The sequence below is a fragment of the Meriones unguiculatus genome, chromosome 7, assembly GCF_030254825.1.
Source record: "Meriones unguiculatus strain TT.TT164.6M chromosome 7, Bangor_MerUng_6.1, whole genome shotgun sequence".
Lineage (NCBI taxonomy): Eukaryota > Metazoa > Chordata > Mammalia > Rodentia > Muridae > Meriones > Meriones unguiculatus.
Genome location: NC_083355.1, coordinates 94,339,501 through 94,363,826, shown reverse-complemented (window position 1 = coordinate 94,363,826; position 24,326 = coordinate 94,339,501). Strand labels below are relative to the sequence as shown.

Here is a 24,326-nt window from a genome sequence, read left to right as displayed (position 1 = left end):
CAGTCACACTGCCAGGAGAGATACTAGCTCTCTCAGAATCAGCTAGTGAGAGGAAAGGCTGTTCTAATGCCTACAAGGACCCAGGACTTCAAAGCATCCAAAGATAAAAGAAAGTTAAACACTAGTGCACATGAGTCTCTAGCTTTGCTTCCTCAGCAGCCTCCCCCAGTTCCACATGCCCAGAATGCACAAACCACCACCACCTACCCAGACTGCTCCCCTGTCTGCGGATCCAATGGCCTATCTGACATTACACTCATGTCCAATCAGTGTCTTAGACATAGCATGTCCTTCTCGCAACAACCATGACCATAAAATATCAGCCCCCACCCCAGTGTTGCCCATCTTAGGAAGTGGCAACTCTAAACTTGGGAGTCTCCTAGGCCATAAAACTTAATGTCCTAAAAAAGGAACTTCTCTTTCCTTCATATCCACATTCGAAACATAAAACAGTAGTTTCCTAAGCCCTGTGCATCCAGCAATGAAGGTAGAAAGAAGGAGGACAAACCCTACAGTGGCCCCAGTTTACTACAGAGTCTCTGTGAAAAGGACCCTTGAGTTGAGGTGGAGTTAAGTCTAGAAAGAGTTCACAGCAGAGAAGCCAGATGCAAAGACAAATAATACTAAAGGAAAGCTGGCAATCTACCCAGAGCCTGTCCCCTGGTGTTCACCTGAAGACTGACTGGCACACACATGCGAAAAGTGTTTGAGTCCAAAGAAAGAACCCCAAAAGATTAGAGCTGAGTACCAGGGCTCGTGTATAGACTGTTCTTACCATCCAGACTGGAAAAGCCTCATAATGTGTGGGCATTGTTCATACCTAGGAAGTTCCAGCCTCACTAGACAGAGATACCTTAAATACTACCTCATTCCCAACTAACAAAAATTAAAGCAAGACCTGAAAAATAAAAATCCAACTATCCCCAGAAATTCAATAATGCCCCAGATGAAATTTTAAAAATGTTCATTACAAAAATATATAGGAGCTCCACAAGGACCAAATATATCTGGGCACAGGGTCTTTTCTGAGACTGACATTCAACCAAGGACCATATATGGATATAACCTAGAACCTCTGCTCAGATGTAGCCCGTGGTAGCTCAGTAACCAATTGATTTCCCATAGTAAGGGGAATAAGGACTATTTCTAACAGGAACTCAATGGCTGGCTCTTTGACCTCCCCACCCCCCAAGGGAGGAGCAGTCCTGTTAGGCCACAGAGGAGGACTTTGCAGCCAGTCCTGAAGATACCTGATAAAACAGGATCGATGAATGGGGAGGAGGTCCCCCCTATCAGTGGACTTAGAAAGGGGCACGGTGGAGATGAGGGAGGGAGGGTGGGATTGGAAGGGAATGAGGGAGCAGGATACAGCTGGGATACAGAGTTAATAAAATGTAACTGATAAGAAAAAAATAAAATTAAAAAAAACAAAAATATATAACAAAATAAAAAATAAAAACAAACAAATATATATATATATATATATATATATATATATATATATATAACACCTAAAATGATAAAATACAATATGTAACAACTAATGGAAAATTAACAGATATACAGAGAATGGAGAAAGCATGACACACACAGTATGTGCCAGGAGAAGAGGGACAAATAATCAACACAGAACTGAAACTGAGGCTACAGTTATAAAGAATAACATTAAAGCCAACCTGGTGATGCGGGCCTGCATTTCCAGCACTCGGAGGCAAAAGGATCCCAAGTTCAAAACCTGCCTAGACTATAAAGTGAGTCCTAAGCCAAGGCAGGACGATTGGGAGCTGGACAGTCTGAGCGCATAATATCACCATACTTCTAAAGAAGAAACAGAAGTTAAGACAGTTTCCAGACCAAAGAGTGCTCCCTCTTTAAGTTGCCTTGGCAATGGTGTTTTATCACAGCAACCGAAAAGTAACTAATAAAAAGTTTCACCATGTAACTCCAGCTGGCATGGAACATACCATGTAGACCAGGCTGGCCTCATACACACAGAGATCTGCCTGCCTCTTTCTGCCAAGTGCTGGCACTAAAGGTGTGTGCTGCCTCATCTATCTGGCTTTCTTTGAACAAGGGTTACTGAAGTTAGGTCCTCATGCTGGTATGGCCTGAGCCACCTCCCAGCCCAATACCTGTATCATAATAGAGAATGGAGTTTTAGGCTGAAGGAAATTTACTCTTTACTGGTAAAATTAAAACTGCCTACAATGATTTAGGAAGGTATGGAACAAAGAAAGTTTCCCCAGCATCCCTGGAATCCCAACAAATGAGCTGTCATGACTGCAAGCACTCATCAAACAGTAAACGAGTTGCAAATTTAAGAGACTAATATTATTACTGGCAACTCGAAGCTCCTCCTGGCAAAGAGCAAGCCTGCCTCCACAGATGCCCACAGGAGTTGGGGACCTGTGCTCTTCAATCTGGAAAGTATCCATTTGGGAACTTCGTGGCCAGAAAAGCTACAGAGAACCCTTCCCTCCATCTGCCCTTTAATCACACACAGTGAGAAGATACATAATTAATTTGTTCTCACAGTTGCCTGGCGACCGGAAGAGTGGGGGCATTTCTGGAATGGCGATTACAGACAAGAATAACAAATGTTGAGGCCATGAGCAGAATAACACACCCAGACAGCTTGCTTCCCCTCTTGTCTCCCTATGCTTGTTCGGGATACTGGCCTGCATGTGGGATGACAGTCTCTTTTCATGTCTATATAACCTTGCGTTCTCCTGGCTGACAGCAGAAAACGAAACAAAACCACAAAAGATACAGACAAGAAGGCCTCACTCTTGGAAAGAGAAGGCTGGGCAGCAGGTTTGGGGGCACGTAAAAGGCATTACGTAGGGAAGCTAGGGAAAACTGACCACAGATAGCGATTAGATGGTGTGACTGTCAACTTGACTGGGTCCGAAATCAACTAAGAGACATGCTTTCCCGGAAGAATTATCTGAGGGGGAAGGTCCCCAGGGTGGACGGAACCTTCCAACAGCAGCCCAGATATAAAGAGATCTGAGGAAATGGCAGAGCTGCTTTTGCCTGCCTGCCTTTGCTTCTTTGTGGTTAAGACTCTGTCGCTGGTGACGCTGCTGCCACCGTGCTGCTGTCCTTCACTAACATCAGAACCCGGCTTCTTAGGCCCTCTGTGAAGGCTGAAGATTAGTGGGTCTCTGGGAATCTTCCGGGCTTTTGGTGCCTCCTGCATCCATTCCCCTGCAGTGAGAAGCTATGGGGCTCTCAGCCTTTCCCATGAACAAACAGCTACTGTTGCACTACCCAACCTGTCCAGGTCAGTCAATCCAATTATTTCACTTTGCACACATTCATGCTCTACGTTCTGTTCCTCTAGAGCAGCAGTTCTCAGCCTGTGGGTTCTTGCAACCCCTTTGGGGGTCACATATCAGATATCCTGAGTATCGGATATTTATATTACAATTCCTAACAGTGGCAAAATTACAGTTATGAGGCAGCAACAAAATAACTTTATGCCTGGGGGTCACCACAACCTGAGGAACTGAGTTACAGGGTCGCAGCATTAGGAAGTTGAGAACGTAGAGAACCCTGACTAACACAGATCACAGATGACATTAACACTTCTTAATCTAATTACATGTACTAATGACACTGTGATTCCTTAGAGAAGTGTCCTGGTTTAGAGATGTAGACTGAAATTACAGTTTAAAGTTCTTCAGTGGTAAGTAAACAAAAGAATTACAGCAACATATTTTAGATGGAGGCGGCAGGTATAATACTCATTTTATGACTCTGTGTGCTTTGTAGTGACATTTGGAATTTTTCGTAGTGAGATTTGTTTTCTCAACAAATCCAACAGCAGCTCACGGCCCTGCAGAAGAAAAGAAGTCTGCTCAGTGTCGTGATCTTGAGACAGTGGGATTGGCAGCACTGCCCAGGTGCACACTGGTAATCTGACATGGGCAGAGAAGCACCAGAGAGATGGCAACATGAGAACAGAGCCAGATGCTGTTGGCCTTGAAGATGGGAAGAGAGGACCATGAGCCAAGAAACCTGCAGCATCTCTAAAAGCCAGAAAAACAACCAGGCATCTTAGTTAGGATTTCTACTGCTGTGAAGAAACACCATGGCAACTCTTATAAAGGAAAACATTTGCTAGGCAGTGGTGGCACATGCCTTTAATCCCAGTACTTGGGAGGCAGAGGCAGGTAGATATCTGAGTTCAAGGCCAGCCTGGTCTACAGAGCAAGTTATAGGACAGCCAGAACTACACAGAGAAATCCTGTCTTGGAAAATGAATGAATGAGTGAATGAATGAATGAATTTAATTGGAGCTGGTTTTCAGTTTCAGAGATTCAAATCCATCATTGTCATGATGGGAAGCACGGCAGCATGCAGGCAGGCACAGTGCTAGAGAGGAACTGAGAGTCCTACATTGGGATCCACAGGCAATAGGAAGAAAGAGTGACACCATGCCTGCCTGACCATCTGAGACTTCAAAGCCCACCCCTTAGTGACACACCTCCTCCTACAAAGTCACATCCACTCTAACAAGGCCACACCTCCTAATAGTGCCACTCACTATAGGCCTCTGGGGTGGTCATTTATTTTTCAAACCACCACAGGTATGCTGGCATTCACCTTGAATCACAGCAGAAGCAGGAGCAGGAAGATTTCAAAGAATTCAAGGCCAGCTTGGTCTACATGATGAGTTCTAGGCCCGCTAAGGTTACATAGTGAGACCCTGTCTCAAATAAAGGAAGGAAGGAAAGAAGGAAGGAAGAAGGGGAGGGACGAAGAGAGGGAGGGAGGGAGAGAAGAAGGAAGGAAGGAAGGAAGGAAGGAAGGAAGGAAGGAAGGAAGGAAGGAAGGAAGGAAGGAAGGAAGGAAGGAAAACAAATAGAAAGAAAGTAAATAGAAATTAAAAAATAAAAAATAAAAGGAACTGGATTCTCTCCAGAGCCTCCACTGGGAACACCACCAGCTGACACTTTCATTTTGTCTACACTCTAGGCTTCTGACCTCCAGCACCCTAAGTCTGTATTGTTTCAAGCCACCGTTCAATAGTAATTTGTTATGGCAACCACAGGAAACTAACATATTGGCTGTCTTGAAATGCTTTATTTCAGAATTGATGTTTCTAAGTGAAATCTGATGGTGCAGTGGAGTCTACACTGTGGGGGGTTAGCCCATACGCACTCTTCACCCTTAGGATGGGTTCTTGGAGGCTATTCCTCAAGCTCTAGCTTACTGGCTATCCCAAACCCCAGCCTTCCTGCCTCTGCCCTGCAACCCCTGAAGCTCCACCCAGGATGGGTCAAATTCTGCCATTACCCTGCAGCATGATGAGAATCAGGTTCACACAAGAGCCATATGGCATTTGTCCCCATCCGTGGCTATAAAGACTGTAGCAATGTCAAAAGGTCACATGACAAGGTTCTTGCACCACTTTCAGGTGCAGACCCTGACCATGTACCAACATGGGGGCTGCAGGCTCTTGAAGTGCCCATTGTTGGTGTGTTAGCAAAGCAATATAGACATAGGGAAAGAAACCAGCTCACCTTTTGAACAGAGCCCCAGGAAATACAGAGCCTGCCCTGGCTCCTCAAAGAGCCTCCCCTCCCCCCTTGCTGACTCTTAGACAGCTCTTCAGACATAATCCAGGTCAGAGAGCCATCCTCCACCTCACTTTCAGTTATTCTTTATCCCCGTGACGACATTTTATCCCAGAAAGAGCTCAAAATCTCTTGCTCCTTCCTGACAACTCATCTAAGAATATATACTGAGCCTACCATGCTGAGTGTGCAACACAGCAGCAAGAAAGAGAGACCAAGTCCCTGTCCTCTTGGAGCCCATGCTCTTGTGAATTCCACAACTCTTACTCATCTCTTGTCCCCTCAAGAATGGACCATTGAATAAAAATATAGCCTGGCGGAGATGGCGCACGCCTTTGATCCCAGTACTCAGGAGGCAGAGGCAGGCATATCTCTGAATTCAAGGCCAGCCTGGTCTACAGAGCGAGTTCCAGGGCAGTCAGGGCTACACAGAGAAACCCTGTCTCGGGGTGGGGGTGGGGGTGGAGGTCGGGGAGTGGACCACTGGATACCCAGCGTCCCACACAGTGGCCAGCATACCATGGTTGTTCACAGAGCTGCAGTTGCCCAACTGTCTGGATGAAAAATCATACTTGGATACCCTGCCCAATGATGCAGCACAGCATGATGTCCCTCACCATCACACAGATGGTCAGGATGGAGACCCGTCCCCTGAGCAAAAATCTGGAGGGAGGGAGAGGCCTAACAATGGGTTGAGATGGGGGAGGAGGCAATACTCCAGTTCCCAAACTACTTTGCCTTAAATTAGCCTCAAACATGTGCCACTGTTGTCAGTCAACAGTTTATCTGTATATTTAAGCAAAATTATTCTGCTAATTGGACATATGTCTCATGGTTCTACGAGGCAGAGTCTATTAAAAAGCCTTGCTGTAACAGGCAAGAGCTCGGAGAGGAGTTTTTATTTGGGGACAGGAAGAGTGCTGAGTGGATTTTAATTTGGTAGAAAATAGCTGCTTGGGGCCACAACACTGAGAAGCAGGAACCAAGAGCAGCCTGTTCGACTGCGACTCTTAACGAGCAGCCAGACCACCTCCGCAGCCGCAGCGCTTTTCCTCCACACTTCATTAGTAGGATAACGCCATTCCCACACTCCTATTTTAGAGGTGTGGCCACTGAGGCAAGAATGCCACATCCATCGGACCTGCCCAGGTATGAAGCTGTCCTCACAGCCCGAGGCCTGACTTCCTGAACACATCAGGGTGCAAGACTTCTTAAATCCAAGATAAACAGTCCAAAAGACTATAAAAGAAATGGCCAAGAGCTGAAGACATGAATGGCAGGGGAGGGCACAGAATGTCAAGACTTAACAGCCCACACTCTCTGATAATACAGGGAAATCCATGCCTGTATCACTGTTAGCTTGAGGAGTCCCGATGCTCCCAAACAAGAAGTAGTGGGCACATGTAGCTACTTGAGCTCCTTACCAGCAGCTGACCTTCCCTCCCCTGCCTGCCCCTGGAAGAAAAAAGCAATCACATCCTAGCGTCCTAGCCCCTGGAACCTACAATAGTAACCTGTTTGGAAAGAGGACTTTTGTCAAGATTACTGAGAATTTTCAGATGTGATCAGCCTAGATTATCTGGGAGAGGAGGGATATATGTCTAAGCCCAATTGTCCTTACAATAAAGAGAAGAGAAGAAGGAGGAAGAAACTGAGAAGATACAGTCATAGATGGGGCTGCCTGGAGCTTCCACAGGAGACCAAAGATTCTTCCCGAGGGACCCTAGACCAGCACAGCCCTGTTAGTCCTTCGGTTCTGGGACTTCTGGCCTCCAGAACTATAGGGTAATATGTTTCTGTCATGTTAAGCCACTAATTTTAAGTCATTTGTATGACAATCACAAGGAGGTAATTAGCGGTGGACCCCTAGACAAGTCACTTCACTAACCGATGGCAGAGTTTCTTCATCTGGAAGTGGACTGGCTGGGGAAGAAGGAGTCAGGTGGAGGAGGGACACGGGTGAGCTCAGTGGGAGAGGGGCCAAAGAGGAACAAAGTATAATGACCTATCTATGAGGACGACATTGGGAGACATGGCACTCTGAATTCTGACCGAGGAAACTGTTTTTTAAGTTTCTTCACAAATGAGAACCTTGCTAGATTGTCCGGGAGTTAGCAGATAGCCTAGTCCTTAGCATCATACCAGCCTTGTAATTGCTGTTCAGTACCTGTGAACACCTGCTCTTAGCATCAGAGAACCTGTCTCATTAGGCTGGGATGCATCTAAGAGGGCAAAGGCAGGCAGAAGCTGGGTTGCCGCAGTTCCTGCCCTGCTGAGGGCCTTGCATTAGGTGCAGGCTCTGAGGTTCTCTGGGGAACATGACCACCACCCTCCCCACCATCCTCCCCACCACCCATGGCGTCAGAAGACAGGGACAAGTTGAAAGCAGCCCCATGGGTGCAGGCTGTGGAACTATAGACGTGCAAATACAGGTATTCAGAATAAAGAATCATAAAGTAATAAACAAGCTGCACTCTTCCCACCGGAAGTGTAGGGACCTGGTCACATCACTACAGCCACAGCCTTTGGAAAGCGATGTTGCTTCAGAGCAGTGGAAGTAAACCCCATTCCACCAGGTTTCTGTGAGTCTGATGCAGTCCCAGGAAATTAAAAAGGAAAAAAAGCTGGGCCAGGAGCGAAGTCGAAAGAGAGTGGCCAGACTCAGCAGGTGGGAGAAGATGGCCACGGTAGGTGGGTGCCAGCCAGAGTCTGGCCCAGCATCGCCTACAAATGACTCAGGCCGGCTTCTCAAAATATGATGCTATGATAGTGGCAATGTGGGAGAAAAAAGGGTGCAAGAGGCAGTTGTAGGTAGTGCTCAGAATGCTGTTAGCATTGCACTGAAGAGGAGAGAGGGCCAGCAAGATGGCTCAGCAGGTAAACGTGTTCACTGCCAAGGCTGACCACAAGTTCAATCCCCAGGATCCATATGGTGAAAGGAGAGAACTGACTCCTGCAACACACACACACACACACACACACACACACGTAAATGTAATTATTTAAAATTTTAAAGAGGGGACTAGAGAAATGGCTCACTGGTTAAGGGTACCTGTTGCTCTTGAAGAAGACCCAGGTTCAATTCGCAGCACCTACATGGTGGTTCACAGAAACCCATAACTCCAGTCCTAAGGATCCTATTTTTTCTTGGAACCTCAGTGGGCACCAATCACATGGTATACATACATACATGCGAGCAAAATATGCACACATATGATAAAGTGATTATGTCTATTATTTTAGTTAAAGAGAAGAAAAAGATTTCAAAACTGGAATTTCACCAATACTAGTTCTTAAATGTTTAAAAGACAAGGTCAATATGCAGATAAGACAAAAAAGGACACTATTAATGGCCACAGTCCATAGGCCACAAATGAGCCTATGCCAAGTAAGAAGGTGCTAGCATGTCCTTGGGCCTACAGAGAGGCCACCACAGGGGAGTCCAGTCTCCATGGGGGAAACTGCAGTCGCACCATGCTTTCCCACAAGGAGGACAGTGGCCCCTAAGTCTCCAAGACTGCACCCAGGCCCACTCCTGTTAATCAGATCAGGGCTCCTGCAGAGAACTGTATGTATTTGTGCTGCTCAGGAAAATTTGGGGACACAGACGGCCAGAAAGGAGGTACCAACTCAATCACAGACTGCCTCCCTCACACCAGAGAACCAATCCCCAGGTGACCCCACGCCGGCACACTGCATGCAGCTCAGGCTCTGCAGACCCTATCACAGGCTCTGAGAAATCCAGCCACAGAGATAGCAAGGATTCAATTTCCCTTCTCTACGCAGGATTTTGCAGGCAAACGCTCATGATAGCAAGGGAAATCAGGAGAGGGAGGGCTGAGGGGTTCAGGGTGTGAAAAGACACTAAAAGAGATCCACACCAGGTGGACAGGCAGTGCCTGTGCAAAGGAACTGAACAGTACAATTACAATCTCCATGCTCCAAATGAGGCTATCTCCAGCATGCACCTCCACACATCCTACTCTAGCCCCCACGCAGGGCTCCTGCACCCCCTAGCTGGGAGCCAGTGGCTGGTCAGGGGTCAAACCCAGTAATTCCAGCCCACAGAGCAGAGCTGTAAAGAAGACAACGCTGTCTTCCATGTCTGTTTTGCCTCCCTCAAGCACACAGGAGCAGTGGCTAGAGGGCAAAGATTGCCTCCTTCCCTGCACATCTCCTGAGCCTCATGCAGCACCTGGCATAGAACAGGTCAGTCCAAGTCAACTAGAGTGATGGGTGAATAGAAGGATGATTTGGCCAGGACAGTGCCCACATCTCATAGAGTATTCACGAAAAACCACACATCAGCAGTTCCCCTCTGCAAACTAAGATCCTTAAAATGCTTTCTGAATGGCCATCCCTACTCAGGCATAACTCCCAGGAACCAGCCTACACCCTGTTAGCCACCACGTGCTGCCCTTCCTCACCAGATCTCCAGAGCTGTCAGCTTCTGGAGGGGCCGGGTACCACTGCCTCTCAGATCAATTACACTTGGCAAACAAGTCTCTTCACAGCCCCACAGCTCCTCAGAGTCCCCAAGACAAACCTTACTCTAGTCCTGCCCTGGAAATATCTGAAGAACACACTCTGGAGGATTCCAAGGGCCACAACATAAAATATATGGATATATAAAGGAGGTGGGGGAAACTACACCTCAAAGACAATGGCCTTGAGATATTACAACAAACACTTGACACCATTCATTTATTTGTGCAGAACCATCTATGTCCCCCACGAGCCATACGGGACACTTGTATCAGTGCTGTAGACTTGGAAACTCACGGGACACACCAGGTCTGTCCTCGTGAAAGCACTCCTTCAACGAGACCTCTGACTTCCTTCCCATCTGCTTCATCTTTCACTGACTCCGGTGGTGTCTACATAATCCTCGGTGAGTACAATAGCATCTCTATGGTTTAAGGACAAGGAAAACAGCCACTCCGCAGGGCTAGATGACCTTCCCAAAGCCAAGGCACAAAATCAGGATTTCTGAATATAAACCTTAGATTCTTTCTGTGGCCTCTCCAAAGGCAAAGGCATAACCTGACATTGAAACTGACACTAAACCCTCTCCATCCTAGGCATTAATGCTGGAGATTAAATATATAAAAACAAGAGCCCCCAATCTCTAATGTAAGAGAACCAACAGTCAGAGAGAAAGATGTGTAACTGACTATCATCTATGGCAGGAATAAAGACAGGGTGATTAAATCACAGGCAGATCGCTCTGGAAAGATACACAAGAAATGATGATTGTCTCCAGGCAGGAAAATTGGGTACCTGAGGAACAAGGGTCATTTTGTCTGTTTCAGATATTGTGTATGTTGAATTGTGAGCCGCTTGAATGCATTTCCCATTAAATAGCACTTTGAGGGTACAATCAGCCAAATCCTGAATGTGGAAATTCTACAGGATAAATGATCTAGTTCTCCAACAAGTGAATAACTGAATAAAAAATAAAATAAAATAAGAGAGAAGGATGTTATAGATTCTAAAAGGCTCAGGAAATATCAATAAAATGTAATACGCATGCCATGTTTGGCTGCAGGCTGAGACAAACTAACTATAAGCAAACATCTCAGGGCTGGGGAGATGGCTCAGGCGGTAAAAAGGGCCAGCCTGAGGACCTGGGTTCAAATTCCCAGACTCCAGGTGAAAAGGCAGATGTGGTGTCAAACACCTACAAGCCCAGCACTGAGAGCGTGGCGGAGACGGGAGGCCCAATGGAACCTGCCTTCCACCATCCTCACTCCAGGCTCGGTGGGAGACCCGGCTTAAGGAAAACAAGCAGAGAGAGTGGTAGATGAAGACACCCCAATGTTTGCACACACACAGCTCCTACATACTCACAACTAAATGAAAACTTTCAAAAGGCATTTCAGGGAGAAGTTACTGTGGGATTGCTTGTCTTGTTACATGTGACCACAGCGTCATGGTTGTGGTTTTTCAAAGGTCTTTCCCTGTTGGAGACATAACCGAAGAATGTATACATGAAACAATACGGCACCTGAGGTTTCCTTTAGACCCTTCAGAGGGAGCATGCAAAGGAGGGGAGTAAGTGACACACACGACATCAGTCATTCCTCAGGATGGACCGTTGTACGGGGGAAGGGTGTCATTACACTCTGCTCCTCCCTCTACTTTTGTTACTTTTATGGACGGTTAAAATGCACTAGTCTACTGTCAACCTCCCCATGTTCGACCTCGTGTTTGATCTCCCGTCTCCCCAGTGTCTCTCATGCAGCCACAGCAACTACTACATTCTGACTGAGGACGTGTGTGAGGTCCAGAGCTGCACTCCTACAAGAGGCCCCAGTGGCCCTCAGAGGAAAAAAGAAAAAGAAAAACACAACAACACGGCTGAGAAGTTATTAGCCCTCCGGAGGCAGCCTACATCCCTCCTGCCATCAGACACACACCGCAGCCTTCCCAATAGACATTCATAGACAATGGCCTAGCATAGGAGACCCAGTTTGACATAAGATGGCAATCCCGCTCACAGGTACTAAGGCGAGGCCAGTGGCCACTACCTCAGTGCCCACTCTGTCCTCAGGAAGTAAACCGGCTGCGCCCGCTCTTCAGGCGTGCCCCATCCTGGCCCAGCTCTGATGGGTTCCAGGGGGTCGGTTACCTGGGATCGACGCTGCAAATACTCCTCTGAGCCATACGGGACACTCCTCAGGGAGGTGAGGTAGTCATAACTGATGACAGCTGTCTGTGAAGCAAGGGAGGAGAAGGTTCAGCACTGAGAACAATAGTACCACAGCTCTGCCAAAGCCCTGAGCAGGAGACCCATACAGGAGATGCTGGCTCTATGGGAGTAGCTGGCCCCACCCCTTGGATGCTCAGCCACCAGATCTTAACCTGGATGCACCCTCCTGGCCTTCAGGAACACTCCTCCAGGGAGGCCCCAGTCTCAAGTGGCCCTTATGCACCAAGTGGCCCTTATGAACTGTCCATAATCGATCATAAACAAACACCTCCAAACTTATCTTTCCCATTCACTTCCTTGTTTGTAAACTGTCTGAACCGGGTCTTCCTGCTTATTACTGTCCTCCAGCATCTTTCACACTAAACAGGTGGACATTCAATAAATACTAACTAAATGCATGCTATTACACATGAATTTCCATTCTAGATCCTCTAGCCAATCTCCCTCCCACCCCACCGTAGTGAGGGACCCTTATTCACAGTCAAACAGAAATCACAGGCTTCCCACATATCTCTCCAGCATGGAGGAGCCTTGAGCTCAAACTTTCCTTTCCAGTGCTGAGCAACTAAGGACCTTAGAAACTAAGTTGTGAGTTTTATATTCAAAAATGTTCATTTGTGCACCCCTAAAGCCTAATTCCATTCCACCTGTACATGCTGAGCACCAGCTATCAGCAAGGTCTGCTCACTGAGTGTTGAACCAGGATGATCAGGGCCATAGGCCTTCAGAGAATGGAAAACCTCTATTGGGTCTGCCCGCCTTTCTGCATCAAAAACTCAAGACTTTTTTTCTACTCTACCACCATTTTCTTCTGGATGGTAGCCAGAGCCTAAGTATGCTTTCTCAGTTAGTTGGGGGTCTCTTTCTCTCTCTCTCTCTCTCTCTCTCTCTCTCTCTCTCTCTCTCTCTCGTTTATTTATTTATTGTTTGTTTTGGGTTTTGATTTTTCAAAACAGGGTTTTTCTGTTTAGCCCTGGCTCTCCTGGAACTCACTCTGTAGACCAGGCTGGCCGAGAACTCAGAGATCTGCCTGCCTCTGCCTCCCAGGTTTTGGGATGAAAGGCGTGCGTCACACTGCACTCTTTTCCTAATGCACCATTCTTACATCTGATCATGGCAGCAGTCCTGACATGTGTCTGGCTTTAAACTGCTCTTGAATGCACCTGTGTGTGCACATGGAGTGTGAGCACTCCATACCCAGAGGCTCCTTCAAAGCTGGAAGAAAACAGCGGGCCTGGAAAGGCACTCGGTAAACAGTCAGAAACAGTTTCATCCTCCGATCCTGTTATTCCAAAGCCCATCTGCCTATTCGATTCTTTAGCTCGGCTTACCCTAAAGGGCAGGTACCATGTCAGTGGTCTCCCCAAGAACACTTGATGACACTGGGTTCTCAGGAAATGAAGATGCACACCTACATGGGCAGGGGACCAGCAGCAACTGTTAACCCCGCGCCCCAACAGCAATAATGGAGAGAAGCCATGATGTGTATGGCTGGCAATCTATTCTGCAAAGACTGTAAAGCAGCGTCTGGGAGAAGAGTTGTCAACAGAGTTAAAAAAGCCATGATAAACCAGGCGGTGGAGGTACATGCCTTTAATCCCAGCACTCAGGACACAGAGGCAGGAGTATCTGTGAGTTCAAGGCCAGCCTAGTCTACAGAGTGAGTTCCAGGACAGCCAGGGCTACACAGAAAAACCCTGTCTTAAAAAGCCAATAATAATAATAATAATATTATAATTTTAAAAATAATAAATAATAAAACAAGAATAATAATAAAGAAAAAGAAAAAAGAGAGAGAGAAGAAAAGAAGCTATGATGGGTGCTGGAAAGATGGTCAGTAGTTAAGTGCACTTACTGCCAATGCGGAGGAACCTGGTTCCGTTTCCAGTACCTTATGGCCCATGGCCATCTGCAACTCCAGTTCCAGTGAAGCTGATATCCTTTTCTGACCTCCAAAGGCACCAGTATGCACATGGTATACATATACACATGCATGCATACATACATGCAGGCAAAACATTTATAGACATAAAATATAATTTTTTTTTGTCTAAAAAGACATAACACCAGGACGATATTGCTGTTGAACCACTGGAGAAAATATCTAAAGTCAAATATTCAAATCAGATCCTCCACTTGGAGTTGGACAGAGTTCTCCCAGCCCCAGACAATCCACATATAAATGCCATATTCAGATCTCTCCAGATTAGCTCGCTGGAGATCAAGTGTGCTGACAGTTTTTCTTGAAAGAAGGATTTCTTTTGACTCGTGACTTCAGAGTGTTCAGTCTGAGTTCACTTAGCCCCATACCCTTGCTGGAACATCATGAGGGTGGGAATCTGTGGTAGGGGAGGCCTCCCAAGGAGTTCACCTCAGAGCAGACAGGAAGCTGAAAGGCAGCACAGAGCTGAACTGCCCAAGTCTTCTTTCCACAAAGTCTTCCGTCCTTGGCATTTTCCGAGGAACACTGCCCCTCTGAGTCATCGCTACAGTAAGACACGGAGCATGTAAAGGCTTCAGAGCAGGGACCTGCACTCTGTGTTCAAGGGCAGAGCGGCAACAGAGGTGAAGGTCTGTGAGGATGTGCGTCCGTGCCTGCAGCTCTGCAGAGCTGACACCCCTGTGTCTTCATATCCGTCAGCACACCCACCTGCCGCACCTATGGAACACCTACAGGTAATGCTGTGATGCCTCTGCCACCCCCAAAGGAGAAAAACCCACCGTAGCAACAGCTCTGCCCATCCTGACAGCGCCAAAGTCATTGGGGTCCAAGTAGTTGTTACTGTAGAGGTAGACACCGGAGGCAGCAAGGGCCATGCTGGTCCACGAAGCAAGCTTGAGAGCCTTTCTGGCCATGTCTCCAGGCCCTGTGCAAGAAAAGAAGGTCAAGAAAGGTTAGCTATTAGGAGTTTCCTAGTGGGTCAATCCAGAATTAAAATCCCAGCTCTGCCGCTCACAGATGGTATGACCATTTGTCATTTTCTTGATCTCATGGGACCTCAGCTTCATTTCTAAAACAAGATAATGCCTACCTCAAAATTAAGATGAAGTGAAATAATTAGTTAAAGTGCTTAGCGTAGCACCTCGTACAAATCAACTCCCAATGTCCTTCCTTCAACAGCACCAGGTGCTGTTCTAGCTGGAGTGGAGAAGGTGAACAACCTACAGTTCTTGCCCATGTGACGCTTACGCTCTAGGGTGGGATGGCGGAGAAGCAAAAAGATACATAACCACTATCGTAAGTGTTCAGAAGCAGAGAATCAAAGGGTAAAAGATCCAGATGAAGGGTGCTTTCAGAGAGGAAAAGCGTGAAAGGCATGCTCACTGTTGGCACTTGTCACTAGTTTTACACCAGCAACAGCCACAGGCACCATGAGCCTTGACACACAGTCAGAAGTAGGCAGGACCCTGCCAAATGGTAGCTGGGCAGAAGCAACCAGTAGTTCCTCCGGATCTAGCTGCTAGTCAAAATGTTTACTATAGTCAGACAGTTTAGCCTGTGCTCCTTGAGGGTGACTGATGCTACTTTGTCCACATACTGTCCTGGGGGAGATCCTACTGGGTACCAAACTCATACCTCTGGGCAGAAAGACCCTGCCCTCCTTACTCAAACCTCCTCAAGACACCAGGTGGCTACACAGACATTCTTGGGGACAATGAATCCAATGGGCTACCTCCTCAACAATCCCTGAGTACTTGGTTTCCAACTGAAACCCTTGACTCAGCTGCAAGTGCCAAGGGGCAGGCCCCAGACAGAAAGGAGCATCGCCAAGCCTCCTGTCAGTGCTAAGCCTTCAGAGAGGCAGCAGCAAGATGCAGGGCGTCACCTCAGAGGTTTCGGCTCTGGCCCTGTTCTGTCACTTCATTTCCTCTCTGCATGGAAACTACTGCTATAAACAGCCTTGTCTTCGTTTTCTCTGCAGTCTATTTTGACTCATGCTTCATAATATAGAACCTGGTTTTTCTTTAAATATACACAAAGCACATCTTTTTCCATTCCTTTACCTTCAACACCATTTCTTTAAAGAGCATGCAGTTGGCTTCCTAGATTTATATTAAATATAGCTTACATATCTGTATCGAAATTTACCACCTTCTTCCAACCCCTATTTTTCCTGCCTGTTCTGCTTCACTCCTATCTTTTTTTTTCAATATTTTATTTTATTTATGTATATATGTGTCTGTATGTGTTCAGATGCCCACAGAAGACGAAAAATGATGCCAGAGTCTCTGGAGCCAGAGGTGCAGACAGTTATGAGCTGCTAGACATGAGTGCTGGGAACCATGTCCAGTCCTCTGAAAGAGCAGCAAGCACTCTTAACCGCTAAGCCTCCTCTCCAGCCCACTTTCTCTCCTGTCTTGACTTTTCATGGACTCGGTGATACTTTCCATTGAGTTCTATTATCTTTCCTTTTGTTGTTGCCTCAGTTACTGTGAAGAGGCACCCTGACCAATGCAACTTCCAGACAAAGCATTTAATTGGGGCCTTGCTTACAGTTTCAGAGGGTTAGTCCATGATCACCATAGTTGGGAGCATGGCAGCAGGTATGCAGGCATGGTGCCGGAACTCTAGCTGAGAGCTTTCATCCTGATCCACAGACAGGGGTCAGGGAGTGAGAGACCAAGCCTAGCACGGGCTTTTGAGGGTAACCTCAAAGCTTACCCTCATTGACACACTTCCTCAACAAGGTCACACCTCCTAATCCTTCCTGAACAATCTGCCAACTGGGAACCAAACATTCAAAGTGATAAGCCTACATGGGGGAGGCAGGACGTTCTCATTCAAGCCACAACAGCAGCCTTGCTCTCCAAGGGCAGTGTTTGTAAAGTATGGTCAGCGGAACACCTGAACAAAAGTCAGCCTTCGTAACATTTCAAAAAGCAGGTTGCTGGATCCCACCCTATGGCCACTAAATCACCAACTCTGAGGTAAGATTCTGTCTGTGAATAAGATAGTGGGTGATGTTACTCGAAAGCTTGAGTTAGCACTCCTCTTTACCTACATTCCAAGAGGATGTGCAGGCATCCACTCCACTTTGTTATTAATTTGTTTATTGATAAATGCCGATACGGGAAGAGGCAGATGGAGGCTAGGCTGTTAGAGATAAAAGCAGATCTTAATGGTTAACATCCATCACCAACTCTCTTGGATGCCTATCAGGTCAAAGGTAGAATTTATGGCCACCGTTAGGATTTTAATAAGAAATAATCCCCCTACAGGCTCATGTGTCATACACCTGGACCCCAGCTGCCGGCAATATTTTGGGAGGTTCTAAAAAAAAAAGCAAGGAGATGGGACCTAGTTGGAAAAAGTAAGGCCATTGTCTCACTCTCTGCTTCCTGTCCACCAGGAGGAGAGCAGCCTCTGCCACGTGTTCCTACTGCCATGCCATGATGCTCTGTCCAAGAGTATGGGAGGCCAAATGACCCTGATGTGAAACTATAGGCAAAATAAATTCCTTCTCCTTTTGTTTATATCAGACAACAAAACACTGAGGAAAAGAACTATTATGATATAGCCTGTGGTGGTTTAAATAAGGATGGCCCCACAGGGCTCATAAATTTGAATGTGTGGTATTAGGGAATAGCACTTCGTAAGAGAAATTTAGGAGGTGTGGCCTTGTTGGAGGAAGTATGTCATTGGGGGTGGGCTTTGGGTTTTTTGGATTTGTTTTTTGGTTTGTTTGTTTGTTTTTATGTATATGAATGCTCTAGCTGCATGTACACCTACATGCCAGAAGAGGGCATCAGATATCATTACAGATGGTTATCGGCCACCATACAATAGTGGAAATTGAACTCAGGACCTATGGAAGAGCAGCCAAGTTCTCTTAACCGCTGAGCCATCTCTCCAGCCCAGGCTTTGGGTTTTAAATGCTCAGACCAAGCCCAGTTCCTACTGCCTGCCAATCTGGATGTGGAACTATCGGCTACCTCTCTAGCACCATGTCTACCTGCATGCTGCCATGCTTCCCACCATGATGACAACAAACTGTAAGCCTGCCCCAAATAAATGTTTTCCTTTATAAGAGTGGCCATGGTCACAGTGTCCCTTCACATAAATAGAAACCCTAAGACATACACATTCCTCTAAGAACTCAAGACCAATTTAGAGGTAAACACAGTAAGTCAGCTATTAAGAGTAATTTTCTTCCCCCAATTGGCTTTTTGATTGGTTGGTTGGTTGGTTGGTTGGTTGCTTGCTTGCTTGCTTGCCTGACTGATTTGAGATGGAGCCTATGTAGCCCTGGCTGGCTTGGAACTCACTAGGTAGACAAGACTGGCCTCAAACTCACCACCACCCTCAGCTTCCCTGAGTTGATTTTCTTTCTTTTTTTAATTTAATTTTATTTATATATTTATAAATATATAAATATCCTGAGTTGATTCTTAATGTAGAAACTTAAGTCCAGCTAGGCACCTCTGTGCTCTCAGCTATCCTAATAAAAAAGTCAACTCATTCATGAAGAGCCAAGGTCTTAACAGATTTTCCTTCTAGACTTCCACTTTGCCTTCTACTCAATCTACTCCAACTTGCTAGTTTTCCAACATGCCACATAGTACACTCCAGGAGTTTTTGTCTTGCCGTTCTCCTGCCCAGAACAGAGGCCAGCAAGCTCTCCTAAAAGGCCCATACAATAACTACTTCAGGCTTTGGGGGCTACTCTACATCGGAGGCAACTACTCAATTCTGTACTCTAGCGCAAGGCCACCAAAAAGGACATACAAAGCAATGGGCATGGCCAAACACAGTCCCCAGGATGCAATATGCCAGTCTTTAGTCTAGCACACCATAATAAGTGCTCTAAAAACATTTACTAACCAAATTAATCAATGAATGGATCAATTATACCCCATGGAGCCTGGTAGAACCAGTAACAACACAGGTCTCTGTTGTAGATATAAATATGTTTTTGTTTGGGTCCCAGGTGTGGGATGTGGGACTGATTCAGATGGTCCACAGCAGCAGACTATTCACCTCATGTGGGCTCTGAGAGGAGCTCTTTACCAGTTGCAGGTAGTTTAAATCTGAGGACTCTGGAGAGAGAATAAATGCCAGAGCCCAGAGGGAGTGGTAGCTCCGAGAAGGAACAAGGCTACTGCTGCTTCTCTCCTTGCTGCTCCTGGTTGCTGTTGTGAAACAGGAAGCTGAAGATCTCCTGAAAACAAGGATTGGACTGGCTCCAAGGAACCCGACAACCCTAGCCAACAGGAAGCAGCTAAGAGAACTGCACCCCCTCTCCCACTAACCCTTTCTCTCTCCTATCTGGTGTTGGGGTGTTGGAAGGGATTGGGGTGGAGTAGGGAGAGGAGATATTTAAAAATGTAAATGAAAGGTTTTTTTTTTTAACGTATGCCTACAGGTCTCTAGATGAATATACCCCGGGCCTCCAACTCAGTATTCATTCTCTCCCCATCACTCCCATACCACCTTGTAACCTTTGCTCCTCTGAACCCCACCCTCCTGCTGTAGCATCCTCCACAGCAGCTGTTGATTAACTGCAGTCTCCCCCATCCCTGAGACTACCTCTGGGTATCAAAGGAACAGGGAGGCAGCCCCATTTTCAAACAAATGTCCTCAGCAATAAAAGTGGTAAGAACTAAAATACATAAAATAGATGCCATAAGAGTGAAATGTGTCTAGACTGGAGTTGGAGTTTTCCATAAGGTATCAGAGTCTTCAACATGAAAATGAGCTGCTTCCCTCAGGGTGTTTTAAAAGGCCTGTCATGCGTGAAATGTCTGTCCGTGAAACACACCTTTCAGTACTAAAGCCTCTGATAATGAGTCACTCACCTGTTCTGTCTGCTTGCCTTGACTTTCACCTGAGTTAGCTCTCATTCCTTGCAGGAGGTCTGAGGCTGCCAAGAACCTAAAACCTCATCACTGGAAAATGTCACTAGCAAGCACTAACCTTTACAGAGTCTGCTACACACATGTGGGGTCTGGGGGCACATACTTCTAGTCCCAGCACAGAATACACTCACCTTGTTAGTATTCCACACGGAGCAGCAAGATGAGGCAAGTATCCTCCTCTGGGGTATAAATGAGGACACCAAGGTGAGTGGTCAGCCCCAGGTGGCTCAGCTAGTAAAGTGGCCAAGAATGATATAATCAGGCCTTCCCACTGCCAGTGTTCAGTCAGTCTTTTTTTTTTTTTTTTAAGATTGATTTTGGCCTGTGTGTGCATGTATCTGTGTCTGTGTGTATGTGTCTGTGTGTATGTGTGTTTATATCTGTGTGTGTCTGTATTTGTGTGTCTATGTGTATGTGTGTATATATGTGTGTGTCTGTGTACGTGTGTATATGCATATGCACATGGATATGCAGGTGCCCATGAAGGTCAGAAGGGGAACATCAGATCTTCTAGAGCTGGAGTTACACCTTTGTGAGCCACCCAATTTAGGTTCTGAGAGCCAAATCCAAGACCCCTGAATAAGCAACAAGTCTGACCTCACATATGAAAGCCATCTGTCCAGACCCACCATCTTTTTTTAATGACATCTCTCTGATAGGGGGCCTCAAGTGACTTGGACCTCAAGACACTAAGGTCCTTACTACTGGCTTGATGCAAATAGAGCTGCTGCAGATGAAAACTATCATTTCTAACCTGATACCAAGCCCCAGAAGAGCCAAGCCTATGGAAGGCAGTGCCTGGTGATCTGGAAATCAATAGCGTGTCAAAAATTACACAATATTCCTCACTAGAAATAAACACATTTGAGCCTGAAGAACTGTACGGCTGTTTAATCATCAAATCAATGTGAATGAACTCTTCGTCTCTGGGCCAGAGGAGACACCCAGTCCATGATGAAACTGAGCATCAGGAAGCTGGACAAGTGGAAGTTGATGGTCAGAAAAAAAAAAAAAAGTCCATCTCAGGGCCTGGAGAGCTGGCTCAGCAGTTAAGAGAACCCACATGGCTGTTCACAATTGTCTGAAACTCCAGATTAAGGGGATCTGACACCCTCATACAGACATATGAAATAAAAATAAATAAATCATTTTTTTAAATGTCTATCTTGAGCTGGGAGTTCTGGTACACACCTTTAATCCCAGCATTCATGAGACAGAGGGGATCAGATCTCTGTGAGTTAAAGGCCAGCCTGGAACAAAGAGAGTTCCAGGACAGCCAGGGCTATACAGAAAAAGCCTGTCTAGAAAAATGTAAAAGAAAAAAAAGAAATAAAGAAAGAAAAAAGAAAAAGTCCATCTCAAGGATAGAACTAAGTATGAAATGAAGCATTATTGCAAATGGCCTTTCCACCTACCATCTACCAGCTGCCCCTTCCCGAGAATGCCCAAAATTACATCCCACTCCAACCCCCTCAGTGAACAAGAGAGAACACTGCTGAGGAAAGGGAGAAAGGAGAAGGGAGAAAATTCTATTTATCCCCAAAAGTCACCCTAGCTACCTTTCATTTCCAACAGAGATTACTGGGACCATTTCTTTTCCTGGAATGTTCTCCAAACCAGAAAAGACCCAAATATACTCTTGGAAAGAGTAAACAAGATGAGTCCATACCCAGGGACAGTAGGTCTGAAAAGGCTCACAGTCTTCCCCATCCTGCAGAGAGTGAGTTTTAACTACACTTCTTAGTGTGTAAATGGCCAGAGGTTGCTCGGATCAGTACTAATAGTAGGAATCCCAGACCAATGGCAAGGTTCCTCAGCAGATAAGGACAATAAACCTCACCTAGGAACAGAAAAGAAACCTTCTTTTCATTCAGCTCATCCCAGGAAAGGGTTAACAACTTAAGGCCAAGAGGAAAGGGCATGCAGCAGATGAATGAGTGAGATTTCAAAAAGTTCTTAAAAGAATAGCTCAAGCAATTTGCACAACTAGATTCTTGGGCACATACCACTGGAGCTAGAACAGCCCAAAGGAGCCAACAGAGCAAACTGCTTGGATCCAGGTGTGTCTGTGCCACCAACAGAGTAACAGGTGCATATGAACAAGTAATTTGCTGGGTCCTGGAAGCCAATGGTTCTCTGTCATGGACAATGAGACCTAGGTGACTCAGTGTGCTTGCTGTTGTGTTCCGGGACAAGATGGGGATGGATAGCTACACGGAGCACGCCTCCCATTCATCAATCCCTTCCGGGGCTGGGGGAGCGTATTTGGAAAGAAAGAAAATGCAAATTCTTCCAAGAGAAGTAAAATCTCACATCACAAGGCCTGTTGAATATCAGCCAATCAAATAACACAGCAAAATAAGTTACGATTTAACCCAGGAACAAAATGACGCAAGAGATGAAACTACATGGATAGATGTATGTAAAGTAATGGGTTCCACTGTGGGTTCCATTGTGTAAAGCAATTCCCATGGATGCACAGCTACAATGGTGAAGCTGGCCAACAAGGGGGGAAAATCCACAACCATAACCAAATATGAAGAATGTATGGATGGTTTTTCTTATAAAATAGCAGCATTCAAATTATCGTCCCCAGGATAGCTCCATCGCATCTCCTGGATTCCTGATGGTCGTGCTGATTCCAGAGTTCAAATACCATACTAAAATCAGAAGTTTGAAGGGGAGCGGGCAGAATTCTGTATGGTAACAGGCCCTTCCACGTAATTCTGCTTCCCACTATACAGCCTGAGAACTGCGGTAACAAGAAGACGCTTAAAGAAAAACTATGACAGGACAAAATCTAATTCCTAACAACTCAGCAGCTATTTCTTGAGCGCCTACAAAGCATTAAGCTGCTTCCCACTTGGTGGCAAGTAAATGCCACTGAAGTCTACGACAGCTGTATTAAGGGTCTTCTACAGGCTTCTCCCCTCACATCAGCTGGACGCACCAGAAATCTGCAAGGTACATGGAATCAAAAGCAGACTGGCGCCGGTTGCAAGCCTAGGTGACCTGATTTCTGGGGAGGCCCCTCCTCTTCACCACTCCACGCTCACCGCACCAGAGTCTGCGGGGGAGCCCACAAAGCCACCAAGGTATGAAGGCTTCTGGCGGAGCCACTCGGAGTCCCTCTCCACCGCCGCCTACTCCGGTGCACTCAAGGTTAGGCCACCCAAGTGCCCAGTCCACGCTAACAACCGCTAAGGCACGGAGCTGGAGAGTCACAGCGGAGGGGGCGGGGCACTGCGAGTCACCTGGGCCACGTGGTCACGCCTGTTAAGGTGACAAGGTCACACGCCAGAGTTTCCTCCCAGCTTCGCCATGGCTGCAAAGCCTGAGCTCAGGCGGTGTGAAGCTCATCTGCACCAGATTCCCAGCGCTCCACATGCCGCGCGATCTGGCAGCAGGGTCTGCCCGGGCTCTGTGCGCGAGTGCTACTCACCCGGAGGGAAGGAAAACAGCCCCGCCGCAGCCCGGAACCCAAACTCCAGGAAACCGTGCCTCCGCCACCCGGTGCCTACAGAAGCCGGTGCCGTGTGGCCTGCCGGGACTTGTAGTTCTCGGTTCCTTAAGCTGCTGACACCACTCTAGGTCCCTGAGCCTGAAAGGAGTCTTTCGCTGTTTCTCTGCCTAAAATACCCACACAGAATCCTACTCAGAACGTTTTTTCAGGAGTCAAGTTATAAATTCGTGTTTAGTGGAGGATGAAATTGTGGACCTGTAGATTGTAAGTAGGCATTAGATTCTTATTATTTTAATGATTAGAATTATCGGTGATCCTGATGTATTGATCTCTAATAACCAAATGTGGACTTAAAAGATGTACTTTGGAAACATTTACAAGGCACCCATTCTAGAAACAACAGAAGCGATTCCCGCCGTGGGAAGACACAGGTGGAATGGAAGATTCATCTTTCAGTTCAATGTAATTCTAATCGAAAAATCAAACAATGCTTTTACCTAGCCATTTACAAGCTGATCTAAAAAGAAACACAGGAAAAAGCATAATCAAGACTATGGAAGAAGAACATGCTTCAAGGACTTGGCCTTCCATACTTCACATGTACGATTAGGCTATGAAAATTAAGACCGTGATATTGACATAGGCTGGAGTAGAGGAGTGGAATGTTCTAGAGAGCCCAGAAGCCTCAACTGGATAGACAAACATTCCA

General features: G+C 46.4%; 1 protein-coding gene across 14 annotated transcripts in view; it reads right to left on the bottom strand.

Moving 5' to 3' along the window:
- Nucleotides 1-23,688, bottom strand: part of Adck1 (aarF domain containing kinase 1) — an 85,882-nt gene extending 62,194 nt beyond the window's left edge. For 3 of the 14 annotated variants that reach the window (XM_021653335.2, XM_060387931.1, XM_060387933.1), the window contains exons 1-2: nt 14,153-15,012; nt 12,217-12,300 (exon numbers count right to left, since the gene is read on the bottom strand). In XM_021653335.2, coding sequence (XP_021509010.2) covers nt 12,217-12,300; nt 14,153-14,317 — 249 coding nt within the window. In that variant the 5' untranslated portion in view covers nt 14,318-15,012. The other 11 variants (XM_060387926.1, XM_060387934.1, XM_060387927.1 and 8 more) reach the window with 10 other exon arrangements.
- Nucleotides 23,689-24,326: the final 638 nt, after the last annotated feature.